The sequence below is a fragment of the Phaseolus vulgaris genome, chromosome 2 (assembly GCF_000499845.2).
Source record: "Phaseolus vulgaris cultivar G19833 chromosome 2, P. vulgaris v2.0, whole genome shotgun sequence".
In the NCBI taxonomy this organism is placed as follows: Eukaryota; Viridiplantae; Streptophyta; class Magnoliopsida; order Fabales; family Fabaceae; genus Phaseolus; species Phaseolus vulgaris.
The window spans coordinates 461,731-483,900 of NC_023758.2; the positions used below are offsets into that span (position 1 = coordinate 461,731).

The 22,170-nt window shown below is 34.1% G+C and overlaps 2 protein-coding genes across 2 annotated transcripts; one reads left to right on the forward strand and one right to left on the reverse strand.

Moving 5' to 3' along the window:
• The first annotated feature begins 11,456 nt into the window (after nt 1-11,456).
• On the forward strand, nt 11,457-15,311 carry LOC137809966 (ras-related protein RABH1b). The gene is made up of 6 exons (XM_068611043.1): nt 11,457-11,824; nt 12,567-12,637; nt 13,147-13,235; nt 13,561-13,672; nt 14,489-14,579; nt 14,882-15,311. Exons 1-6 carry the CDS (start codon nt 11,708-11,710, stop codon nt 15,023-15,025), a joined length of 624 nt encoding a protein of 207 aa, XP_068467144.1. The 5' UTR covers nt 11,457-11,707; the 3' UTR covers nt 15,026-15,311.
• A 1,512-nt stretch (nt 15,312-16,823) lies between these two features.
• On the reverse strand, nt 16,824-21,164 carry LOC137809964 (phosphoacetylglucosamine mutase). The gene is made up of 9 exons (XM_068611040.1): nt 21,003-21,164; nt 20,652-20,914; nt 20,434-20,553; nt 19,917-20,059; nt 19,542-19,793; nt 18,633-19,045; nt 18,374-18,549; nt 17,726-17,822; nt 16,824-17,202 (listed from the first exon to the last, which is right to left on the reverse strand). The coding sequence occupies exons 1-9, from the start codon at nt 21,061-21,063 to the stop codon at nt 17,048-17,050; spliced, it is 1,680 nt and encodes a 559-aa protein (XP_068467141.1). The 5' UTR covers nt 21,064-21,164; the 3' UTR covers nt 16,824-17,047.
• Between the last annotated feature and the right edge of the window lie 1,006 nt (nt 21,165-22,170).

Here is a 22,170-nt window from a genome sequence, read left to right on the forward strand (position 1 = left end):
TGGTTGGAAGTGTTTTCTACGCTCTAGCCTTGTAACGACACGTTGCAGTGTAATGACACCTAGCTTTTTCGTTCTCCACTCGTGTCAGCGTTCTGAGCAATTCGCCACTAAAACTTCTTATTGTACCTTCTAGTGTTGCGTCAACGCTGATTTTCCTCTAACATTCATAATTCCCTCAAGGGTTAACTTTCCAACTTTGGGCTTGTGTTGGGTGGGTTTGTTTAATTTCGTTTTAAGAATTAACTACTTAATATCCAAATCACGAGATCGGTAATCTAATGTGATACTAATTGCAGACGAAATCTAGTGTATTATTTCAGTGTTATATCCAAGTTTATTAGATATGTGATATAATTTTATCTCTAGATATTACTCTTTGTTGTTTTTTTTTTTGAATTTTTTTATGGATAATGAATAATATTGAAGAAGCATAAAGAATTGTATAAATTTTAAAGAGATGAAAATTATGAAAGTGAATTTAAGTAAAGTTAGATTAATATTTAATTTTTAAAGTGATATTGAGTTAATACTATTAGAAAAAGTCTAGACATTTGTCTAGTAATAAAACAATTTTAAAGATAACTTTAAACAAGTAAAAAGTCTCAAATTAGATAATATTTTATTATTCAAATAAAGTTAAAAATCGTATCGTTATTTCTATTAATTTAAATAAATTAAGTCAATTAAATTAGAGTAATTATTTTAATCCTAAATATGATACTCGTTATTTTAATGTTAGTAATAATAATAATTTTTTTTATTTTTTTCTTACAATTATGTTTTTTTTAATCTTGTTCTTTCAATTGAGAGTCGGATATAAAGATTAATTTGGTGTTGAGACATGTATTAATTTTTACTTGTATTATTATGATTAGTGGGAATACAGGCACTTACGTGCATGTGTATCCGCATTTTTCATTTTTACTATTTATATATTCTTTAATAAATATTAAATTATATGAGAAAATATGTAAATTATCTAAATGCACCATTGATAATAGTTTTATTAAGATTTTATGTTAATTTTTTTTATATTTTCATTTTATTGTTTTTGAATATTAAATTTTGATTTAACTTGGGTGTAATCTTTAACTTTGTAAGGTTATCAAGATTAAAATTAAGGTTTAAAAAAAATGGACCAACAAAAAAATTATATGTTGGAAGTTGTAGAATCTATCACCATATCAATTGAATCCACATCTTCCATGGCAAAGAAGTTGAAAAAAATAAAATAATAAACTAAATACAAATTACCAAACTTCCAACTTATGTAATATCTAATAGATCAAAGCACCAGTAGACATAAAAACTTTGCCCGCAAAGCTGGGCTTAAGATTCATACAAAAATATAAAAAAAAAATAAGAAAGCAATAGAAACAAAAATGTTCAAATCCTATAACAATGAGACACGTCTCTGCTTTGAACGCTTTGGGAAGTGCGAGAAGGAGGAAACAATGGTGGTTGTTGTTGTACAATGGTGATTGCAGAGGGACTAAGATGGGTGAGAGGGGGAGAAGAACATGGAACGTGAAGGAAGAAGGTTCAAAATGTGTCAAAATTTATGAGCATTTTTTTTCTTTAGATGCAACGGGGGAAAACTACCCCTTATAAGGAAGTGAAAGAAAGTGGTAACCGAAGTGGATGTAAATGGTGACGGTGAAAACTACTAAAGAAAGTGGTAACCGCCTAGTAATAATCAATTTGTTCACGTTTGGCCAACACTCACATTTCTTAATATTTTTTTCTCTCTCGTGAAACAGACACTCCCTCTCATTATGCAATTAATTTTCAAAATAAATAAATTATCTCTTTCAATTCAAACGGTTGCTCCATTTATTTCAAATATTTTATTAAATTTATTTCTCTCTCATACAACAGACACTCTCTCATTATGCAATTAATTTTCAAAATAAAATATCTCTTTCAATTCATAACCACTCCTCCACCTCTTTTTCAATTCATAACCGTTCATCCACCTCTCTTTCAATTCATAACTGTTCCTCCACATCTTTTTCAATTCAAAACCGCTTTTCCACCTCTCTTTCAATTCAAAACCGCCCCACTACGTATACCAAATATCGTAGAAAAAATAAGAAAGGACACAATGACCATAATACAATAATAAAATTAAATATTAATATAAGGATAAAATGGGAAAAAAATTAAGAGCAGTTAAGAGGGGAATAAGAAATGACACAATGACCATAATACAATAATAAAATTAAATATTAATATAAGGAGAAAATAGGAAAAAAAATTAAGAGCAGTTAAGAGGGGAATCCCTTTATATATACTAGCGGGAACACAGGCACTGATGTGCCTGTGTATCAAAATTTTTTTATTTCTATTTCTTTAGTATTTTTTTTTATTTTTCAAAAACAATTTCTCTTAATAACATTAAAATGAGAAGTTAAAGAGTATACAGTTAAAGAGTACTGTGTATCCGCATTTTTTTATTTCTCTTTCTTTAGTATTTTTTTATTCTTCAAAAACAAGTTAAAGAGTAGGTTAATAAAATAGTAGAGAACAGTAATTAAAAGTTACATATGGTAAAGAGAATGAATAAATTTTCAAAATTTAAAATTCAAAATTACTATTTGAATTCAAAACCGTCTCTCAAGATAGAAAATAATTAAACAGGATTTGAGTTTCATATTTTTTTATAATTTTTAATATTTTATTAATTATGGGTAAAAATATATGTATTTGGTAATAGTTAAAATTTATTTAAAACTACAAACTCAACCGAAAAAATAATTAAATAGAATTTGAATTTTTCAACACAATTTTTAAACACAGAATAAAATTGCAGAAAGTAGGGCGAAATTTCACAAATTTTGGTAAAGGATAGTCTTGGTTTTTCACAAAAAATTTTCCAGAATAATTTTTTTCCTAAAATTCCACGTAAGAATATGGACTGAATTTGGGAAAAAATGCCACAAATTTCACGTCAAACGGATGAGTATTCACCTAGAAAAAAAGTCAAACAGTTTCACACACAAACGAACCTTCCTTTCAACCCTAGCAGTGATGAATAAAAAATTTGTTGAAAATCTTGTGGGACGAATCTGGGGCTCAAATCTCAGCCAAAACTCAATACACACAATGACGAATGTCTGGTACAATTTTCAGACCAAAAGACCCAAGGAATAGGGCGTAGTAAGACCCAGACCGAGAGCAAACAAAACCGGTTTTCCGAAAACAAAATGTCGTGGTTTTTCTTCCCTATATCTCCATTTTGTGATTAATTTATGGACGTGCCCCCTCGCAGGGTGCAAACAGCACATGAAAGTACTTGTGTGAATTTTTCAACACAGAATAAAATTGCAGAAAGTAGGGCGAAATTTCATAAATTTTGCTAGAGGATAGCCTTGGTTTTTCACAAAATTTGTCCAGGAATAATTTTTTCCTGAAATTCCACATAAGAATATGGACTGAATTTGGGACAAAACGCCACAAATTTCATGTCAAACGGATGAGTATTCACCTAGGAAAGAAGTCAAACAGTTTCACACACAAACGAACTTTCCTTTCAACCTTGGCAGTGATGAATAAAAAATTTGTTGAAAATCTTGTGAGACGAATCTGGGGCTCAAATCTCAGGCAAAACTCAATACACACAATGACGAATGTCTCGTAAAATTTTCAGACACAAAGACCCAAGGAATAGGGCGTATTAAGACCCAGACCGAGAGCGAAAAAAATCGGTTTTCCGAAAACAAAATGTCCTAGCTTTTCTTCCCTATATCTCCTTTCTGTGATTTGTTTATGGACGTGCCTCCTTCGCAGGGTGCAAGCAACACATGAAAGTACATGTGTGAATTTTTCAACACAGAATAAAATTGAAGAAAGTAGGGCAAAATTTCACAAATTTTATTAGAGGATAGCCTTGGTTTTTCACAAAATTTGTTCCGAAATAATTTTTTCCTGAAATTCCACGTAAGAATCTGGACTGAATTTGGGATAAAACGCCACAAATTTCACGTCAAACGGATGAGTATTCACCTAGGAAAAAAGTCAAACAGTTTCATACACAAACGAACCTTCCTTTCAACCCTGGCAGTGAAGAATAAAAAATTTGTTGAAAATCTTGTGGGACGAATCTGGGGCTCAAATCTCAGCCAAAACTCAATACACACAATGACGAATGTCTGGTAAAATTTTCAGACCAAAAGACCCAAGGAATAGGGCGTAGTAAGACCCAGACAGAGAGCGAACAAAACCGATTTTCCAAAAACAAAATGTCCTGCATTTTCTTCCCTACATGTCCTTTTTGTGATTTGTTTATGGACGTTCCTCCTTCGCAGGGTGCAAACAGCACATGAAAGTACTTGTGTGAATTTTTCAACGCAATTTTTCAACAAAGAATAAAATTGTAGAAAGTAGGGAGAAATTTCACAAATTTTGCTAGGGGGATAGCCTTGGTTTTTCACAAAATTTGTCCCGGAATAATTTTTTCCTGAAATTCAACGTAAGAATCTGGACTGAATTTGGGACAAAACGCCACAAATTTCACGTCAAACGTATGAGTATTCACCTAGGAAAAAAGTTAAAAGGTTTCACACACAAACGAACCTTCCTTTCAACTCTGGCAGTGATGAATAAAAAATTTGTTGAAAATCTTGTGGGACGAATCTGGGCCTCAAATCTCAGCCAAAACTCAATACACACAATGACGAATGTCTGGTAAAATTTTCATACCAAAAGACCCAAGGAATAGGGCGTAGTAAGACCCAGACCGAGAGCGAACAAAATCATTTTTCCGAAAACAAAAATGTCCTGGCTTTTCTTCCCTATATCTCCTTTTTAAGATTTGTTTATGGACTTGTCTCCTTCGCAGGGTGCAAACAGCACATGAAAGTACTTGTGTGAATTTTTCAACGCAATTTTTCAACACAGAATAAAATTGCAGAAAGTAGGGTAAAACTTTACAAATTTTGCTAGAGGAAGCCTTGGTTTTTCACAAAATTTGTCCCGGAATAAATTTTTCCTGAAATTCCACGTAACAATCTGGACTGAATTTGGGACAAAACGCCAGAAATTTCACGTCAAACGAATGAGTATTCACCTAGGAAAAGAGTCAAACAGTTTCACACACAAACGAACCTTCCTTTCAACCCTGGCAGTGAAAAATAAAAAATTTGTTGAAAATCTTGTGGGACGAATCTGGGGCTCAAATCTCAGGCAAAACTAAATACACACAATAACGAATATCTGGTAAAATTTTCATACTAAAAGACCCAAGGAATAGGGCGTAGTAAGACCCAGACCGAGAGCGAACAAAATCGGTTTTCTAAAAACAAAATGTCATGGCTTTTCTGCCCTATATCTCATTTTTGTGATTTGTTTATGGGCGTGCCTCCTTCGCAGGTTGCAAGCAACACATGAAAGTACTTGTGTGAATTTTTCAACACAGAATAAAATTGCAGAAAGTAGGGCGAAATTTCACAAATTTTGCTAGAGGATAGCCTTGGTTTTTGACAAAATTTGTCCCGGAATAATTTTTTCCTGAAACTCCACGTAAGAATCTGGACTGAATTTGGGACAAAACTCCAAAAATTTCACGTTAAACGGATGAGTATTCACCTAGGAAAAAAGTCAAACAGTTTCACACACAAACGAACCTTCCTTTCAACCCTGGCAGTGATGAATAAATTTTTTTTTTGAAAATCTTGTGGGACGAATATGGGGCTCAAATATCAGCCAAAACTCAATACACACAATAACGAATGTCTGGTAAAATTTTCAGACCAAAAGACCCAAGGAATAGGGCGTAGCAAGACCCAGACAGAGAGCGAACAAAACCGATTTTCCGAAAACAAAATGTCCTGCATTTTCTTCCCTACATGTCCTTTTTGTGATTTGTTTATGGACGTTCCTCCTTCGCAGGGTGCAAACAGCACATGAAAGTACTTGTGTGAATTTTTCAACGCAATTTTTCAACAAAGAATAAAATTGTAGAAAGTAGGGAGAAATTTCACAAATTTTGCTAGGGGGATAGCCTTGGTTTTTCACAAAATTTGTCCCGGAATAATTTTTTGCTGAAATTCCACGTAAGAATCTGGACTGAATTTGGGACAAAACGCCACAAATTTCACGTCAAACGGATGAGTATTCACCTTGGAAAAAAGTCAAAAGGTTTCACACACAAACGAACCTTCCTTTCAACCCTGGCAATGATGAATAAAATATTTGTTGAAAATCTTTAGGGACGAATCTGGGGCTCAAATCTCGCCCAAAACGCAATACACACAATAAAGAATGTCTGGTAAAATTTCAGATCAAAAGACCCAAGGAATAGGGCATAGTAAGACCCAGACCGAGAGCGAACAAAACCGGTTTTCCGAAAACAAAATGTCGTGGCTTTTCTTCCCTATATCTCCTTTTTCTGATTTGTTTATGGACGTGCCTCCTTCGCAGGGTGCAAACAGCACATGAAATTAATTGTGTGAATTTTTCAACGCAATTTTTCAACACAGAATAAAATTGCAGAAAGTAGGTCGAAATTTCACAAATTATGCTAGAGGGATAGCCTTGGTTTTTCACAAAATTTGTCCTGGAATAATTTTTTCCTAAAATTCCACAAATTTCACGTCAAATGGATGAGTATTCACCTAGGAAAAAAGTCAAACAGTTTCACACACAAACGAATCTTCCTTTCAACCCTGGCAGTAATGAATAAAATATTTGTTGAAAATCTTGTGGAACGAATCTGGGGCTCATATCTCAGCCAAAACTCAATACACACAATAAAGAATGTCTGGTAAAATTTTCAGACCAAAAGACCCAAGGAATAGGGCGTAGTAAGACCCAGACCGAGAGCGAACAAAACCGGTTTTCCGGAAACAAAATGTCGTGGATTTTATCCCCTATATCTCCTTTTTGTGATTTGTTTATGGACGTGCCTCCTTTGCAGAGTGCAAACAACACATGAAAGTATTTGTGTGAATTTTTCAACACAGAATAAAATTGCAGAAAGTATGGCGAAATTTTGCTAAAGGATAGCCTTGGTGTTTCACAAAATTTGTCCCGGAATAATTTTTTCCTGAAATTCCATGTAAGAATCTGGACTGAATTTGGGATAAAACACCACAAATTTCACGTCAAACAAATGAGTATTCACCTAGGAAAAAAGTCAAATAGTTTCACACACAAACGAAGGTTCCTTTCAACCCTGGCAGTGATGAATAAAAAATTTGTTGAAAATCTTGTGGGACGAATCTGGGGCTCAAATATCAGCCAAAACTCAATACAAACAATGACGAATGTCTAGTAAAATATTCAGACCAAAAGACCCAAGGATCAGGGCGTAGTAAGACCCAGACCGAGAGCGAACAAAATCGGTTTTTCGAAAATAAAATGTCCTGGCTTTTCCTCCCTACATGTCCTTTTTGTGATTTGTTTATGGGCGTGCCTCCTTCGCAGGTTGCAAACAACACATGAAAGTACTTGTGTGAATTTTTCAACGCAATTTTTCAACACAAAATTAAATTGCAGAAAGTAGGCGAAATTTCACAAATTTTGCTAGAAGATAACCTTGGATTTTCACAAAATTTTCCCTGAATAAGTTTTTCCTGAAATTCCACGTAAGAATCTGAACTTAATTTGGGACAAAACGCCACAACTTTCACGTCAAACGGATGAGTATTCACCTAGAAAAAAAGTCAAACAGTTTCACACACAAACGAACCTTCCTTTCAACCCTGATAGTGATGAATAAAATATTTGTTGAAAATCTTGTGGGACGAATCTGGGGCTCAAATCTTAGTCAAAACTCAATAAACACAATGACGAATGTCTGGTAAAATTTTCTGACCAAAAGACCCAAGGAATAGGGTGTAGTAAGACCCAGACCTTGAGCGAACAAAACCGGTTTTTCGAAAACAAAATGTCTTGGCTTTTCTTTCCTGTATCTCCTTTTTGTGATTTGTTTATGGACGTGCCTCCTTTGCAGGGTGCAAAGAGCACATGAAAGTACTTGTGTGAATTTTTCAACGCAATTTTTCAACACATAATAAAATTGCAGAAAGTAGGGCGAAATTTTACAAATTTTGCTAAAGGATAGCCTTGGTTTTTCACAAAATTTGTCCTGGAATAACTTTTTCCTGAAATTCCACGTAAGAATCTGGACTGAATTTGGGACAAAATGCCACAAATTTCACGTCAAACGGATGAGTATTCACCTAGGAAAAAAGTCAAACAGTTTCACGCACAAACGAACCTTCCTTTAAACTCTGGCAGTGATGAATAAAAAATTTGTTGAAAATTGTGGGACGAATCTGGGGCTCCAATCTCAACCAAAACTCAATACACACAATGAAGAATGTCTGGTAAAATTTTCAGGCCAAAAGACCTAAGGAATAGGGCGTAGTAAGACCCAGACCGAGAGCGAACAAAACCGGTTTTTCGAAAACAAAATGTCTTGGCTTTTCTTTCCGGTATCTCCTTTTTGTGATTTGTTTATGGACGTGCCTCCTTCGCAGGGTGCAAACAGCACATGAAAGGACTTTTGTGAATTTTTCAACGCAATTTTTCAACACAGAATAACATTGCAGAAAGTATGACGAAATTTCACAAATTTTGCTAGAGGATAGCCTTGGTTTTTCACAAAATTTTTCCCAAAATAATTTTTTCCTGAAATTCCACGTATGAATTTGGACTGAATTTGGGACAAAACTCCAAAAATTTCACGTCAAACGGATGAGTATTCACCTAGGAAAAATTTCAAACAGTTTCACACACAAACGAACCTTCCTTTCAACCCTGGCAGTGATGAATAAATTTTTTTTTGAAAATCTTGTGGGACGAATTTGGGGCTCAAATCTCAGCCAAAACTCAATACACACAATAACAAATGTCTGGTAAAATTTTCAGACCAAAAGACCCAAGGAATAGGGCGTAGGAAGACCCAGACCGAGAGCGAACAAAACCGGTTTTCCGAAAACAAAATGTACTGGCTTTTCTTCCCTATATCTCCTTTTTGTGATTTGTTTATGGACGTCCCTCCTTCGCAAGGTGAAACAACACATGAAATTAATTGTGTGAATTTTTCAACGCAATTTTTCAACACAGAATAAAATTGCTGAAAGTAGGGCGAAATTTAAAAAAATTTGCTAGAGGATAGCCTTGGTTTTTCACAAAATTTGTCCTGGAATAATTTTTTTCCTGATATTCCACGTGAGAATCTGGACTAAATTTGGGGCAAAACGCCACAAATTTCACGTCAAACGGATGAGTATTCACCTAGGAAAAAAGTCAAACAGTTTCACGCACAAACGAACCTTCCTTTAAACTCTGGCAGTGATGAATAAAAAATTTGTTGAAAATTGTGGGACGAATCTGGGGCTCAAATCTCAACCAAAACTCAATACACACAATGACGAATGTCTGGTAAAATTTTCAGACACAAAGACCCAAGGAATAGGGCGTAATAAGACCCAGACCGAGAGCGAACAAAACCGGTTTTCCGAAAACAAAATGTCCTGGCTTTTCTTTCCTATATCTCATTTTTGTGATTTGTTTATGGACGTGCCTCCTTCGCAGGGTGCACACAGCACATGAAAGTACTTGTATGAATTTTTCACTGCAATTTTTCAACACAGAATAAAATTGCAGAAAATATGGCGAAATTTCACAAATTTTGCTAGAGGACAACCTTGGTTTTTCACTAAATTTGTCCCGGAATAATTTTTTCCTTAAATTCCACGTAAGAATCTGGTCTGAATTTGGGACAAAACGCCACAAATTTCATGTCAAACGGATGAGTATTCACCTAGGAAAAAATTCAAACAGTTTCACACACAAACGAATATTCCTTTCAACCCTGGCAGTGATGAATAAAAAATTTGTGAAAATCTTGTGGGATGGATTTGGGGCTCAAATCTCACCCAAAACTCAATGCACACAATGACGAATGTCTGGTAAAATTTTCAGACCAAAAGACCCAAGGAATAGGGCGTAGTAAGACCCAGACCGAGAGCGAACAAAACCGATTTTCCGAAAACAAAATGTCCTGCATTTTCTTCCCTACATGTCCTTCTTGTGATTTGTTTATGGACGTGCCTCCTTCGCAGGGTGCAAACAGCACATGAAAGTACTTGTGTGAATTTTTCAACGCAATTTTTCAACACATAATAAAATTGCAGAAAGTAGGACGAAATTTCACAAATTTTGCTAGAGGATAGCCTTGGTTTTTCACAAAATTTGTCCCAGAATAATTTTTTCCTGAAATTCCACGTAAGAATCTGGACAGAATTTGGGACAAAACGCCACAAATTTCACGTCAAACGGATGAATATTCACCTAGGAATAAAGTCAAACAGTTTCACACACACAAACAAACCTTCCTTTCAACCCTGACAGTGATTATGTGAGTGAAAAAGAAAAATCAACATCGATTATGGATACCCAACACTATAATTTACTGAAAAAGCGTGGATGATATTTTTCGATTTAACGTCAATTTTGAAGTGAAAATAAAAGGATAATCAATGTATTAGATAATTGATTTTCATTACTTAAAAAAATTTTGAAAGATGAAAAAAAAAACCTTACTATTCCACACTCAGGAATTAGTAACAATCAACGAAAACAAATACAAATATTACTCACCTTTCCATATGATTCAAACACTAATCTTGTGTTTGTTTCTAAATATATACAATGAGGAGGAAGTGAGAAAGAGATTTGAAAGACCAGAACCATCTCTTTTACCATGTGTTTTACTTAACTTCTCACTTTGTTTTTGTTAAGACGTAAATTTACTTTTGGTTTACCAAACATATAATTTTAATTCATATAAAAATTAATTACACATCGGTTTATAATTTTTTTTAACACTTAACGGTTCTAGTTTATATATAATTCAATTAATAAGAAGAAATGTTGACACATTATCACTAACCAGTGAAAACACAAGCGCAAACCGTGTTTGTGTATTCACATTTTCCTCTTTTACTTAACTTTCAATGATAGTAGAAATTTAATATACATATATAAATAATTTTGGATGAGTCAAAATCGAAAAATGATATAGAAATTTAATATACATATATAAATAATTTTGAATGAGTCAAAATCGAAAAACAAAAATGGAGTAAAGAGAGTGATTGAAAATGAAAATTATTTTATTTGATATATTAGATTTTGTGTGAAAATGTGTGAGAGTATGCTATGTCTTTCTTACTGTTGGTGTCTTAGAATAATAAATTAAGGAAAGAGTGAAGGAGTTATATAAAAACTATACATTAATATTAATTTAAAAAATTAAAAAATAATTTTATATTTTAAGTAAGTCATATGAAATAACTCTATTGTATTAATAAAATGAGATATATTAAATAAAAATAAAATGAAAAAATTGAGTATAAGAAAGAACTATTATAATAATTTGTCATCCAACTTTGAATTTTCAAAACAAATACATACATATTATTCAGTCTAGAAGGCGAAACAAAGAAGTAGATGCAATTTTTAATTTTTAAAAAATTGTGAAGCTGGGGTTGAATTTTGTTTTATTTAATTTTCGGGGTTCCGTCCAGTGATCTCGTTACGATCCCATTAAATAACGTTTTCACAGCAATAGCCAACTCTCTCCGCGTCTTATTGTTTGTTCTTTTCCCTCAGAATCCGAGATCAACCCCGACGAACCTCCGGGGTTTTTCTCGGCTTCTTCCGATTCCTCTTTTGCTTTCGTATCGATTTTCCAATGGCGCCTGTTTCAGCTTTAGCCAAGTACAAGTTGGTGTTCTTGGGCGACCAATCCGTCGGCAAAACCAGCATCATCACTCGCTTCATGTATGACAAATTCGATAACACCTATCAGGTTTGTTCCTAAACCCTCAGATCCAATTCAAAACCGCACAAAAAACTCCTTACTCAGTTCCTCAAGCCTAAAACCACTTCTGAACCTTCAGTGTTCGCTGTTTCATTTGATTTCTTGTTTTATATGTATGTTAGTAAAACTGATCCCAGGCTCCTAGCTTGGTTCGATTCAGATTTTTTCCTGCTTTTGAATTTTATTTGGCTTTCCTTGCTGTTTAATTTATCTAGTAAACTGTTATGCTGTGCGATTATTATATTATTATTACTCTTATTTGATTTTAAAGAACAAGGAAGAGCTCAACTAAATGATCTGGATTTGATTATAAATCCTACTTTTGATTCAGCTTATGCACTTTGACTTTTCGTATGTTCCCCTTTGCCTTTTAGATTTTAGACTACGTTTTTGATAAATACGAGCTTGAACAAACCGTCAAATTATTCAAACTATGGCTGCTGTTATATATTTGACTGCTTCATTTGATAATTATTACTGTATTACGGACTTGTTGTGCCCATTTTTATCTTGAGAATTGCATTTTTCTTCTTCACACCGTGTTTGCATAGTTGTGTTTCAACTATGTGCTTGACTGCTTATATGTTATAATCTGTTTACTTCAGGCTGAAGTTTCTTTCTGAGCATAATAGACATGCAGCTTCATTCGTTGTGTGTGTTTTCATTTTCTTAGCTTGATCTTACTATCGTGCTTTTGTTGAATTTTATTTTTGATTTTTTCCCTCGGCAGGCTACAATTGGTATTGATTTTCTATCAAAAACTATGTATCTTGAAGATCGAACTGTTCGATTGCAGTTGTGGTAAGATTTGGGCAGTATCTCATAATATAAAATGGTCAGGAAATGAAATCGTGTTTAGGAAAGGATTGGAAAGCATGGGTGGGATAGTTTCCTACCATTTTATTCTGAATACAGGCGATGATGGGATGAGAAAAAGTACATAATGACATTTTAATTGTATTTCGCCTGAATGTGAGGGTTCACTCTCCAGTAGGTCTCAATTACGTGAACTAAGTTTACTTTTGTTCAATCCCAAATAGGAGAACAAGGATATGTTTCAATTTTTTGGGTATATAGGGAGAGATTAAGTTGTCAGCCCTCAGTTTCTTCCTTTCCCTGAAATTTATAAATGATTAATATGACCATGGTACAGCAGGATTTACTTGGGCTTTTTCGATTACTGTGTATCCTTTTGCATTTTACATTTTTTTTGTTATTAAACATATTGTTTTTAAGCTTTTACTTATATTCACAGAAATAAATATTTTTTTCTGTGTTCCAAATGTTCATCTTTTCACGTGTTGTGGCAGGGATACAGCTGGCCAGGAAAGGTTTAGAAGTCTTATTCCAAGCTACATTAGGGACTCATCTGTAGCTGTCATTGTATATGATGTTGCAAGTATGTTATTTGGGATTTGCTTTCTTTTCACCTGTTACTTTTGGCCACTATTTTATGTCATCTTAGGCTGCTTTTGCCTCTTAATAATAGTTGGTCTTATTGAAGTTGTTTTTTATTGTTAACATATTGAAACACTTTGAGTTTGAGTGTAAATTTACGAGCTTCACATTATTTTAAATACTCTGTGTGTTTGATAGCAGGGTGCCATGCCTTTTTTTTTGTTGGGACCAAGGAAGTAGCAGAAAGATTAGTGATTATACTTAGATGTCTGTTAAGAGCTCTGTCTGGAACACTTTCTAATAAATTTGATATTTTTGCTGTACAGGCAGGCAGACTTTCCTAAATACCGCCAAGTGGATTGAAGAGGTTCGAACAGAGAGAGGCAGTGATGTCATTATTGTTCTTGTTGGGAACAAAACTGATCTTGTTGAAAAAAGGTAATGAGTATTGAAGAGAAGAATGTTGGAACGAGTATACGGATAGGAACTATTGACAAATCACATAGTTTGACATAAACCAACCACTTATTTACCAACTTTTCTTAGACTGAAAATCTTTTTACCAACTGTAATTATGTAATCAGAATCTCTCTGCATATTGTCAAACTGGTTACAGTGGTGTAGTTTTTATTGGATCTTTCCTTTTAAACCTCCATGTGCGTCCAATATAATATCTTATTACCCATCTGTTTTCATATCCCCTTTTTACCCAAAATGTCGTCTCTCTACCAAATGATTCAGAGTAAGTGCTTACCACTACAAACATTAAGTTGTAGGAAATAAATAAATTATTGGAATGCAACAGTAAGATGACATAGCGTGGGAATTAAATGTAGGAATGATTACAATTATTTCTTTTGCATTCTCTAGAAGTTTGTTGGAATTCTTACAATGTATGTCTTAGTTTGTAGACAGTCCATCTTTTGCTGGGTATGCTATTCATTTGGGTCTTGCTCTGATCTTGGTTAAACACTTGTGGCAGTTGTTGGCCTATATTAGAGTGCACACCAAGGAATTAAGGTGTTGCTTATTAGTTAAAAGTCTGTACTGTATGCAAGTTAACCTACCATAGAAGGTCACTCTTGGCATTAGTAATCAGCTTTGTCTAGGTAGTTTTGGACAAACAGAAGAGTTCAATTTTTCAGGCTTTAGCAGACATGGGTTAAGTTGACCTTATGTTTCATGGGCATTGTAAGTTGTCTGGAATTTACTTTGTTTTGCTTTACCAATTATCTTCTCTGTGCGAATCTGCAGACAAGTCTCTATAGAGGAAGGGGAAGCAAAAGCACGTGAGCTCAATGTCATGTTCATTGAAACTAGCGCAAAGGCTGGATTTAATATAAAAGTAACCTGTCTAACACCCATCTTTTTTCTTTCCATACATTTTTATTGAATTCTTTGTTTCTGGTCACAGTGAAATGATTTATGCTATACTGTGAAGATTGGACTCTAGATGTGTGTTAGAACACGTGTGTGAGAGAGGGAGAGAGATATACGGTATATTCTTTAGGTAGAACTTTTACGTATTATCGTGGGTTCTAAATTCTAATAATTTGCTTCTCGGTTTCTTGCATTTGAAAATTTTGTTTTAAATTGTGGTTTTTCCCTTTCTAAGTTGTCATGTATTATGGTGTGGGACATCTACAGGCCCTATTTCGAAAAATTGCTGCAGCATTACCTGGAATGGAAACACTATCCTCTGCAAAACAAGAAGACATGGTTGATGTAAACTTAGTGTCTACAACGGGCAACGCTCAGTCTCAACCTCAGTCAAGTGGATGTGCATGTTAATTATTCATGTGCTGTCCAGCTTTTTGTGTCGTGCTTTTTTGTTTTAAGAAGGTTTTTCTATATGTTTCTACAGCATTATATGAAAATAGATGAAAGAATATATAAGTTGTAATGTTAGGGGTTGGATATAAGTTCTGTCCAAAAGAATTATTATTGTTAATTGGTTATGTTTGGGATAATGTATTAAAGTAGTTAAGCTCCCCAACCCAAAATTGGATTTTGTTCATTGTACTTTATAAACGGTGTTATAAGTTTAAAATTTAACCTGCCTTAACTTTGTATTTAATTTTGGACCAACTTGAACACAATCTTCCTTTTTTATTTGGTTTGCCTAACTTGTATTTAACTTTGAACTCTCTTTTTACGACATATTTTTCATGCACCTCCATTTTTCATGCACATCCATACCTTCTTACACTTCCATATTTTTTAATTTCAATATTATCCTTCTGAGTATATGTTAAAAATTTTATTTTTGTGGGAGAGTGTAATGATTTTTTCTTCATTTTTAAGTGATGTTGGTTGCTTGTGATAGTTGGTAGTTGCTAGTGGTTTAGATAAGTTTTATGGTATTTTTACCGTTTGTTTTCTATTCTCTTTTTTCTTCATTTTGTGTGTATGCTAGATTGTACATTTTGTGACATTTTTTCTCTCTATAATATGTATCTTGGATTATGGAATTCGGAATGTAATTAAAATTTAATGCATTCCAGATTCTACAATCTAGATGGTACTTTTGGATTAGAAATACATATTACAATTTTAGTTACGTTTCTGTTTTGATTATTATAATTAAAACTTAATTTTTTATTGTTTGTTTTTTAATAAATTTTAATCTTATAAGTCAGAGATTATTCAATGACTAATGAATCTGAAATGTAGACTAATATACCTTAAGTAGATAAAATTTCTGATATGGATGAATTATGAAGTTAGTGAAGATAAATTGGTTCCAGAATATTATGTTAGTCATTTTACAAAAAATGAGGTAAAATATATTTTAATTGATTTGTGTTATAAGTTTGAGGTGTGATTTATTAATGTTGTCATTTTTTTAAGTTTTTGTTAGTCGATATGACTTACTTGAATCTTGAATGGTTACGTAGAGTGACATTTGAACTACAAAGACTTAGACTTACTTGAATGGTTACTTAGAGTGACATTTGAACTACAAAAACTTACTTGAATGATTGGGTAGAGTGACATTTGAACTTGGCTTTGTAGTACTGATTATTAGACCTTTGTAGTAGTGATTATTAGACCGGACATTGTAAATAGTTTGTAAATGCATGAATTTGATGCATTTGAAAGTACAACCTCAAATAGGCATATTTATCTCATTTATGCATGATTCTAACATTTCTCAACACCCTAAACTAATCCATTTTTTCTTAGTTCTGCTAATTAGTTTGAGAGACAGGTGTACATGTTGGGATAATATAAACAATGTAATTATATTGCAACATAATAAAATAAAGGCATCATTTAAAAATAGGCTACATATGGTAAGGCACACATTCAATGTCACAAAAAGATCACTAGGTTTCATATCTAAACTTGCTTTGATTCATATTGTTGAAGAGTTCGACCGTGTGAAACATGTGAGATTTGATAGTAAACGATGTAGTTGTTGTTTAAGAACTAAACAGGGTTTACAATGTGCCTGTTAACAAATTCTTCTACATTACTAAGGAATTTTATGCACAAACTTTATTAAAAAAACTCAAGTCTAGTAGAATTGAGAAAGTCACAACATAATATGTAACTTTATTAATTAGTTTTGCAAGGTTGAAGAAGATGAAAACCAAAACCACCATATAAGATGTAACAAAATTTCTCTTACATCCATTAAGACGTTAATCTAGAGAAGTAACTGGAATAGAATACACCACCCCCTTAAAAGTAAAATGCAAGAAAAAATTTCTTAGAAAAATCCATGGTTAGATAACCTTAAAATCTAAGAGTACATTATGTTGTAATATGAAAGGAAAAGACACGAAAGGGAAAGGAGCTGCTGTGGTGTCAGGAGCTGCTGAGCCCTAAGAATTGGTCCACAAGCTTAGCCACAGAGTTGGCTAGTGTATCAGCTGCTTCCTGCGTGGATGCCTCAGCATAGACACGAACAACATCCTCAGTACCAGATGGTCGCACAAAGCATCGACCTTGCTGGTACTTGCCTGTAAACCCAGATAAGAAAAGAACCAAGCTGTAATATTAGGATAGTGAAATTCTACATTTTAATCTTCTCCCTGAAAGGCTCTAATGAATGATAAGGACCAATATTCTCGCCCTCGTGCAATTTTGCCATGCCACTTGGACTTCAGAACATCATTAACATAATGCCATAAACAACTAGACACCAACCAACTATTCAGGAATTATCTACAGTAAAATTCATCTTTTGTATTTTTCAGGACTCCTTGACTCCTTAAAACTAATTGGTTGGTGATTTCACAAATAAGAGCAAGCACCCAACGATGAAATCAAAAGTAATGCTCTAGGACTTCGAGTAGCAATGCAAAATATGACAGGACCCAAACAAATCTTGCCAAATATGTCATGACACATTTCTACATCTTTCTTTTCATCAATCTTAAACAACTTTTTAACATCAATGTCAAAGTTGGTAAAACACATAGGTAATTCAAACAAACATGTCAACAAATAGAAAAGGAAAAGAAAAAGGCAAAAAAGATATACCAGTTTCTGCATTGATGGCTTCTTGTAAACCAGGGGGGCTAACAGCCACAGTTTCTGCATTTGCTGTATGCACAGCATTTCTGTCGGCAACTTTAACCTGACAGTTGATAAAACCCAAAGCAAACATTCATTTCAGAACTGCCAAGAACCTTGTGTGGATAAATAAATGAATAAAGTGACAGTAGAATGATAATCATATATAAAGCAAAAGTTTGTACATGCTAAGAAGGGATGGAAGATTAAAGTATTTAAATTGAATAATAACATTAAACCCTAAATTAAAAAGCAACTTCATAACCAAGGTGAAATGTGAAGTTTTGGGTTCAAAGCATAGTCACCGAATTGCAAATATAAGCAATTGAGAAAAAAAAATGATAAGACAGTATGAATTGAACCTGATCCATGTTAAAACAAAGACTTTCAAGCTAATTAAGTTATTTAAATTAACATAATTGAAATTATGATTAACATTTCAACTATATTAACTTTACTATGCACAAATTATTATCTTAAATAGGAAATATCAGGAGCATATGTGTGTGTGTGTGTGGTCCAAATTAAACTTCTGATACTCTAAAAAAGATATTAAACTTCTCATAGCAGTGCAAAATACTCTAGTTACGGAAAAGATAAATGATAAGGATTAACCTTGAGCTGCCTGCTCGGTAAATCGTGATAAAGTTCATTCCATCTGTGTATTGACCATCCCATGTGCTGTAATATGACTTCGACCAAGAGCAATCCACTCAAAGCATCTCCAACAGCTTGGTTGATCAACTTACTGACTGCCAATAACCTCAAAGCAGCTTTTTCCCCTTCTGAAACTGAAACAAACAATCAAAAGATTTCTATATCTTTCAGCACTTCAATCTTGCAAGTGAGAATAATCAGAAACCACTGAACAGACCTTTGGATCCTGAAGAAATCTCCTTAGTTCTGGCCTCCAACCACCCGATGAAAGATTCTGAAAATAAGACAGTTCCATGGCCATTTGCCTCAAAGTAGATACCAATATCAAATTCAGCAGCTTTTTCATGCAGGTATTTGACTCCAGTTGGAGTAAAATTAACTTCAAGCCCCAACTGTCTAAGATAATTAGTAGATGCCCCATTTGCATAGGCAGTCTGTACAACACCAAGACGAGCTTGGTGGCAATCTTTTACGCCTTCATTCTCATTAAGAAAGCTCAGTTGCTCCCTAATAAATAAGGCAAACAGGGATAGTATCTTGTCACCATCAACAAGATCAATCCTACCATTGCTTTCAGGTAGTACAATAAAATAAACAAGCCGATCAGCATCTCCATCCAAACTAGCGCACCTACAAACTAGAACTAGCTCCATTAGTAAAGACCATAATAAATTACACCAACATAGCAGCACCAAAAGAATGCATCTATTAAATCAAATGGTAGATCTATGTTATCCAGCTTCAAATAAGAACTCTGCAACTTTCCCTAAAACATCCACATCACAAACACCCTCTACTACAAATTACATGAAAGAAAGATGACACGCAGGCCACTATTAAGAATGATTTTTGTTCATTATTTTTAAAAGTGAAATTATTTCAAGATTGTGTTAACAACTATCAATTCATGGTCACAAATTTGTAAGTTTCAATGGATGACAAAAACATCCATTTCTATTATTATGGTTGGAATTACTTGCAGTAACTATGCCCACTGATTAAACATTTCAATTGTTTTGCTAAAAAGATAATCACAAACTATTGGAAAATTACTCGGACGCATACTAGAAATTTCAAGCAGTATGCTTGCATGAACTTCACTTCTAGGACAAGATGGCAGACTAACCTTATCCCAGCATCTTTAGAACCAAAGCAGTGAGGAACAACCTTCTCTTTCTGCACATAATCAGCACCCACTTCATCATTCAGTACACCTCCATCTTCACTGCTGTTCCGAACCTCAATTACCAAAGAATTCAACAATCCCCCTAAATCTTTAAGTTTCAGTCCACCAACTCCATTAGATCCATCCACAACCACTTTATCATTCATCCCGCCAAACTTACTTTTTTCAGCTGGGGTCAAATCCTCCAAGCACCTGATTCAATCACACAACAACCCTAGAAGGATGTGTTCAGCGATGACTTAAACATCAACAAAATAACGGAACAACATGAAGCAATGTTCATCTACTACCAGAGCAATGCTGTATTGGTCTAACCTGAATGAGCTTGAAAGCTGTTCAAAGTAATCCTGCTCCGAAGCTTGTATACCCTTGTTTCGAGCCCGAACCATCCAGTGCAATTGTGGAGTTGTCAAGATCCCCATGTCCGTTGCAACAGCTCCAACAATTGAAGTGACCCCCTTCATTTTCATTCAAGTATATACAATTAAAATAAGCTAATTTAAATAAAATCCGGTAGAATATCACATCATTTGTTACTCATGTACCCCTAACTTAGTTATTGATATTGTGGGAAATTGCAAACAAATCCAGCCACAATTGCAGTTGCAGATACTTCAAAAACCTTGACATTGTGACCGAAATCGCAGTTGCAGACTGTTTCTTAAAACCATGATGACTCTTATACTCCCAAGCTTTTAAAAAATAATCAATGACTATGCTTTCAGCAACATCATCAAGGTTTTAGGATGTCCATGGAAACTGCATCGGCCACACTTGTCCCCTACAAAATCAAGGAATACCGTGAAACTGCAACTTAAAACCTTGTCCATACCTGTCTAGCTGCTTCAACCAAAGCATCTCCACTTGGCCTAGTGTCTCTCCCCAAAAGCACTTCAGCCTGGCTGACCCCATCCATCAAGATCCCCTCTTTCGCCACGAATTCATTTATCAACTGCCGGTGATGCATACACACATACATAACCACACTCGCCAAAACACGATTTACAAAAAAGGGTAATGTGGGAAGAAACAATTCGAGCCATAACAAACCAGGAGGAGGTGTTGGGGAGAAGGGGCATTGACGAGGGCGTCGGCGAAGGGTTCCCAATGCTGGGAGAGCATGCCACCGTTAGGGTCAGCGATTTTGACTCCATTATCAGAAACTTTGTTGTGTGAAGCAGTGATCATGAGACCGATGACGGAACCGGTCTTGAGCGATCTAAGGGCTGCGAGGATTCCCACTCGGTAGACCGCCGATGGAAGAAGCGACGCATCGGCCCTGAAGCCGGCGGTGCCGTACGATAGCTTGATTCCTGGACACGACCAAACGTACGGAGGGAAAGAACAACGTCAAAGAAAACGATGGTGCTGTCGCTATGAAGAGAAATAGAAGTAACGAACCTTGAGGAGGCGAGAAGCGAGAAGAAGCGTTGAGAAGCAGAGATTGTTGTTCGTCGTTCATGGCTTTGCTCCTCAGATCCTCGGAAAGGCTTCGTCTTCACTACTTCGACTTTTCTTTTTATTCTGTTTTCATTTCTTTATTAAAAAGTCATAAAAATTGTCAAGATTATGTGATATTCATTTTGGTTTTTTTTTTATATTCATTTATAAATTATATAATTTTATACAAAACTTATTTTGTATAGGGTTTAAATTTAAATTATAAGTACAATGTGTTCGATTAGTGAAATAACTTCCGAACTACACTCGTATTTATTAATTGTTAATTCTTTTTAATCATATAAAAATATATTTAAATAAATAAATAAATTTGATTTGGTTTGATTCAATTCTTAATTTTCTATACAAAATTTGATCTCGTTTGAGAAATTGAAATTCTCATAATTTAAAATTATAGAAATTTAAGTAAGTATGTTTTATATTTATGTTTTTTCTCTCTCTTTGTATTTAGTATGGCTAACATCAAAACATTATTAAATAAATCTCAATTTAGACATTATCAATACGGTAAAAACATTATTGTTTTCCATATATATATTATTGTAGTTTTTTTCTTAGTTAAAATTAAATTTGGTTATTGTGTCAATTAGGAATTTCTCAAAGTTGTTGTTTTGTGGATATTTGATGTCTTTTATATGAATTTGATCTTTATTTTTCAGTTTTTTTCAAGTATTGGTCATCAGTCTCTCTCATGTATCGGTTTTTTATCTCTCTTAAGTTTCGATCTTTGGCTTTGATCAAAGTGGGAGTAGTACCTGCAAAAGGTACTCTAATGCTCAAGTCAATGCTCAGTTATTCGTGGATGGAGTTATAAATGATATTATAATGTGTACATTTGTCTTGTCTTTAAACATATATTTAGACTGTCAACATGAGCCTTTATTATTGGATATGGTTTACCGAGTTAATCTTAGTATTATACATGTATTTCGTACAATGATTATGTTAAGCATACTATTTGAGAGTACTTCTTTATTTTTTAGTCCTACGATTGACGCCAATTGTTCTTGTATGGGTTGAGAATGTCTCGTTAATGCAGTGAAAATATTCCCTTTTGCATGTCTCTCATATGAATTCGGTCTTCGGTCTCTCATATCTCGATATTCGA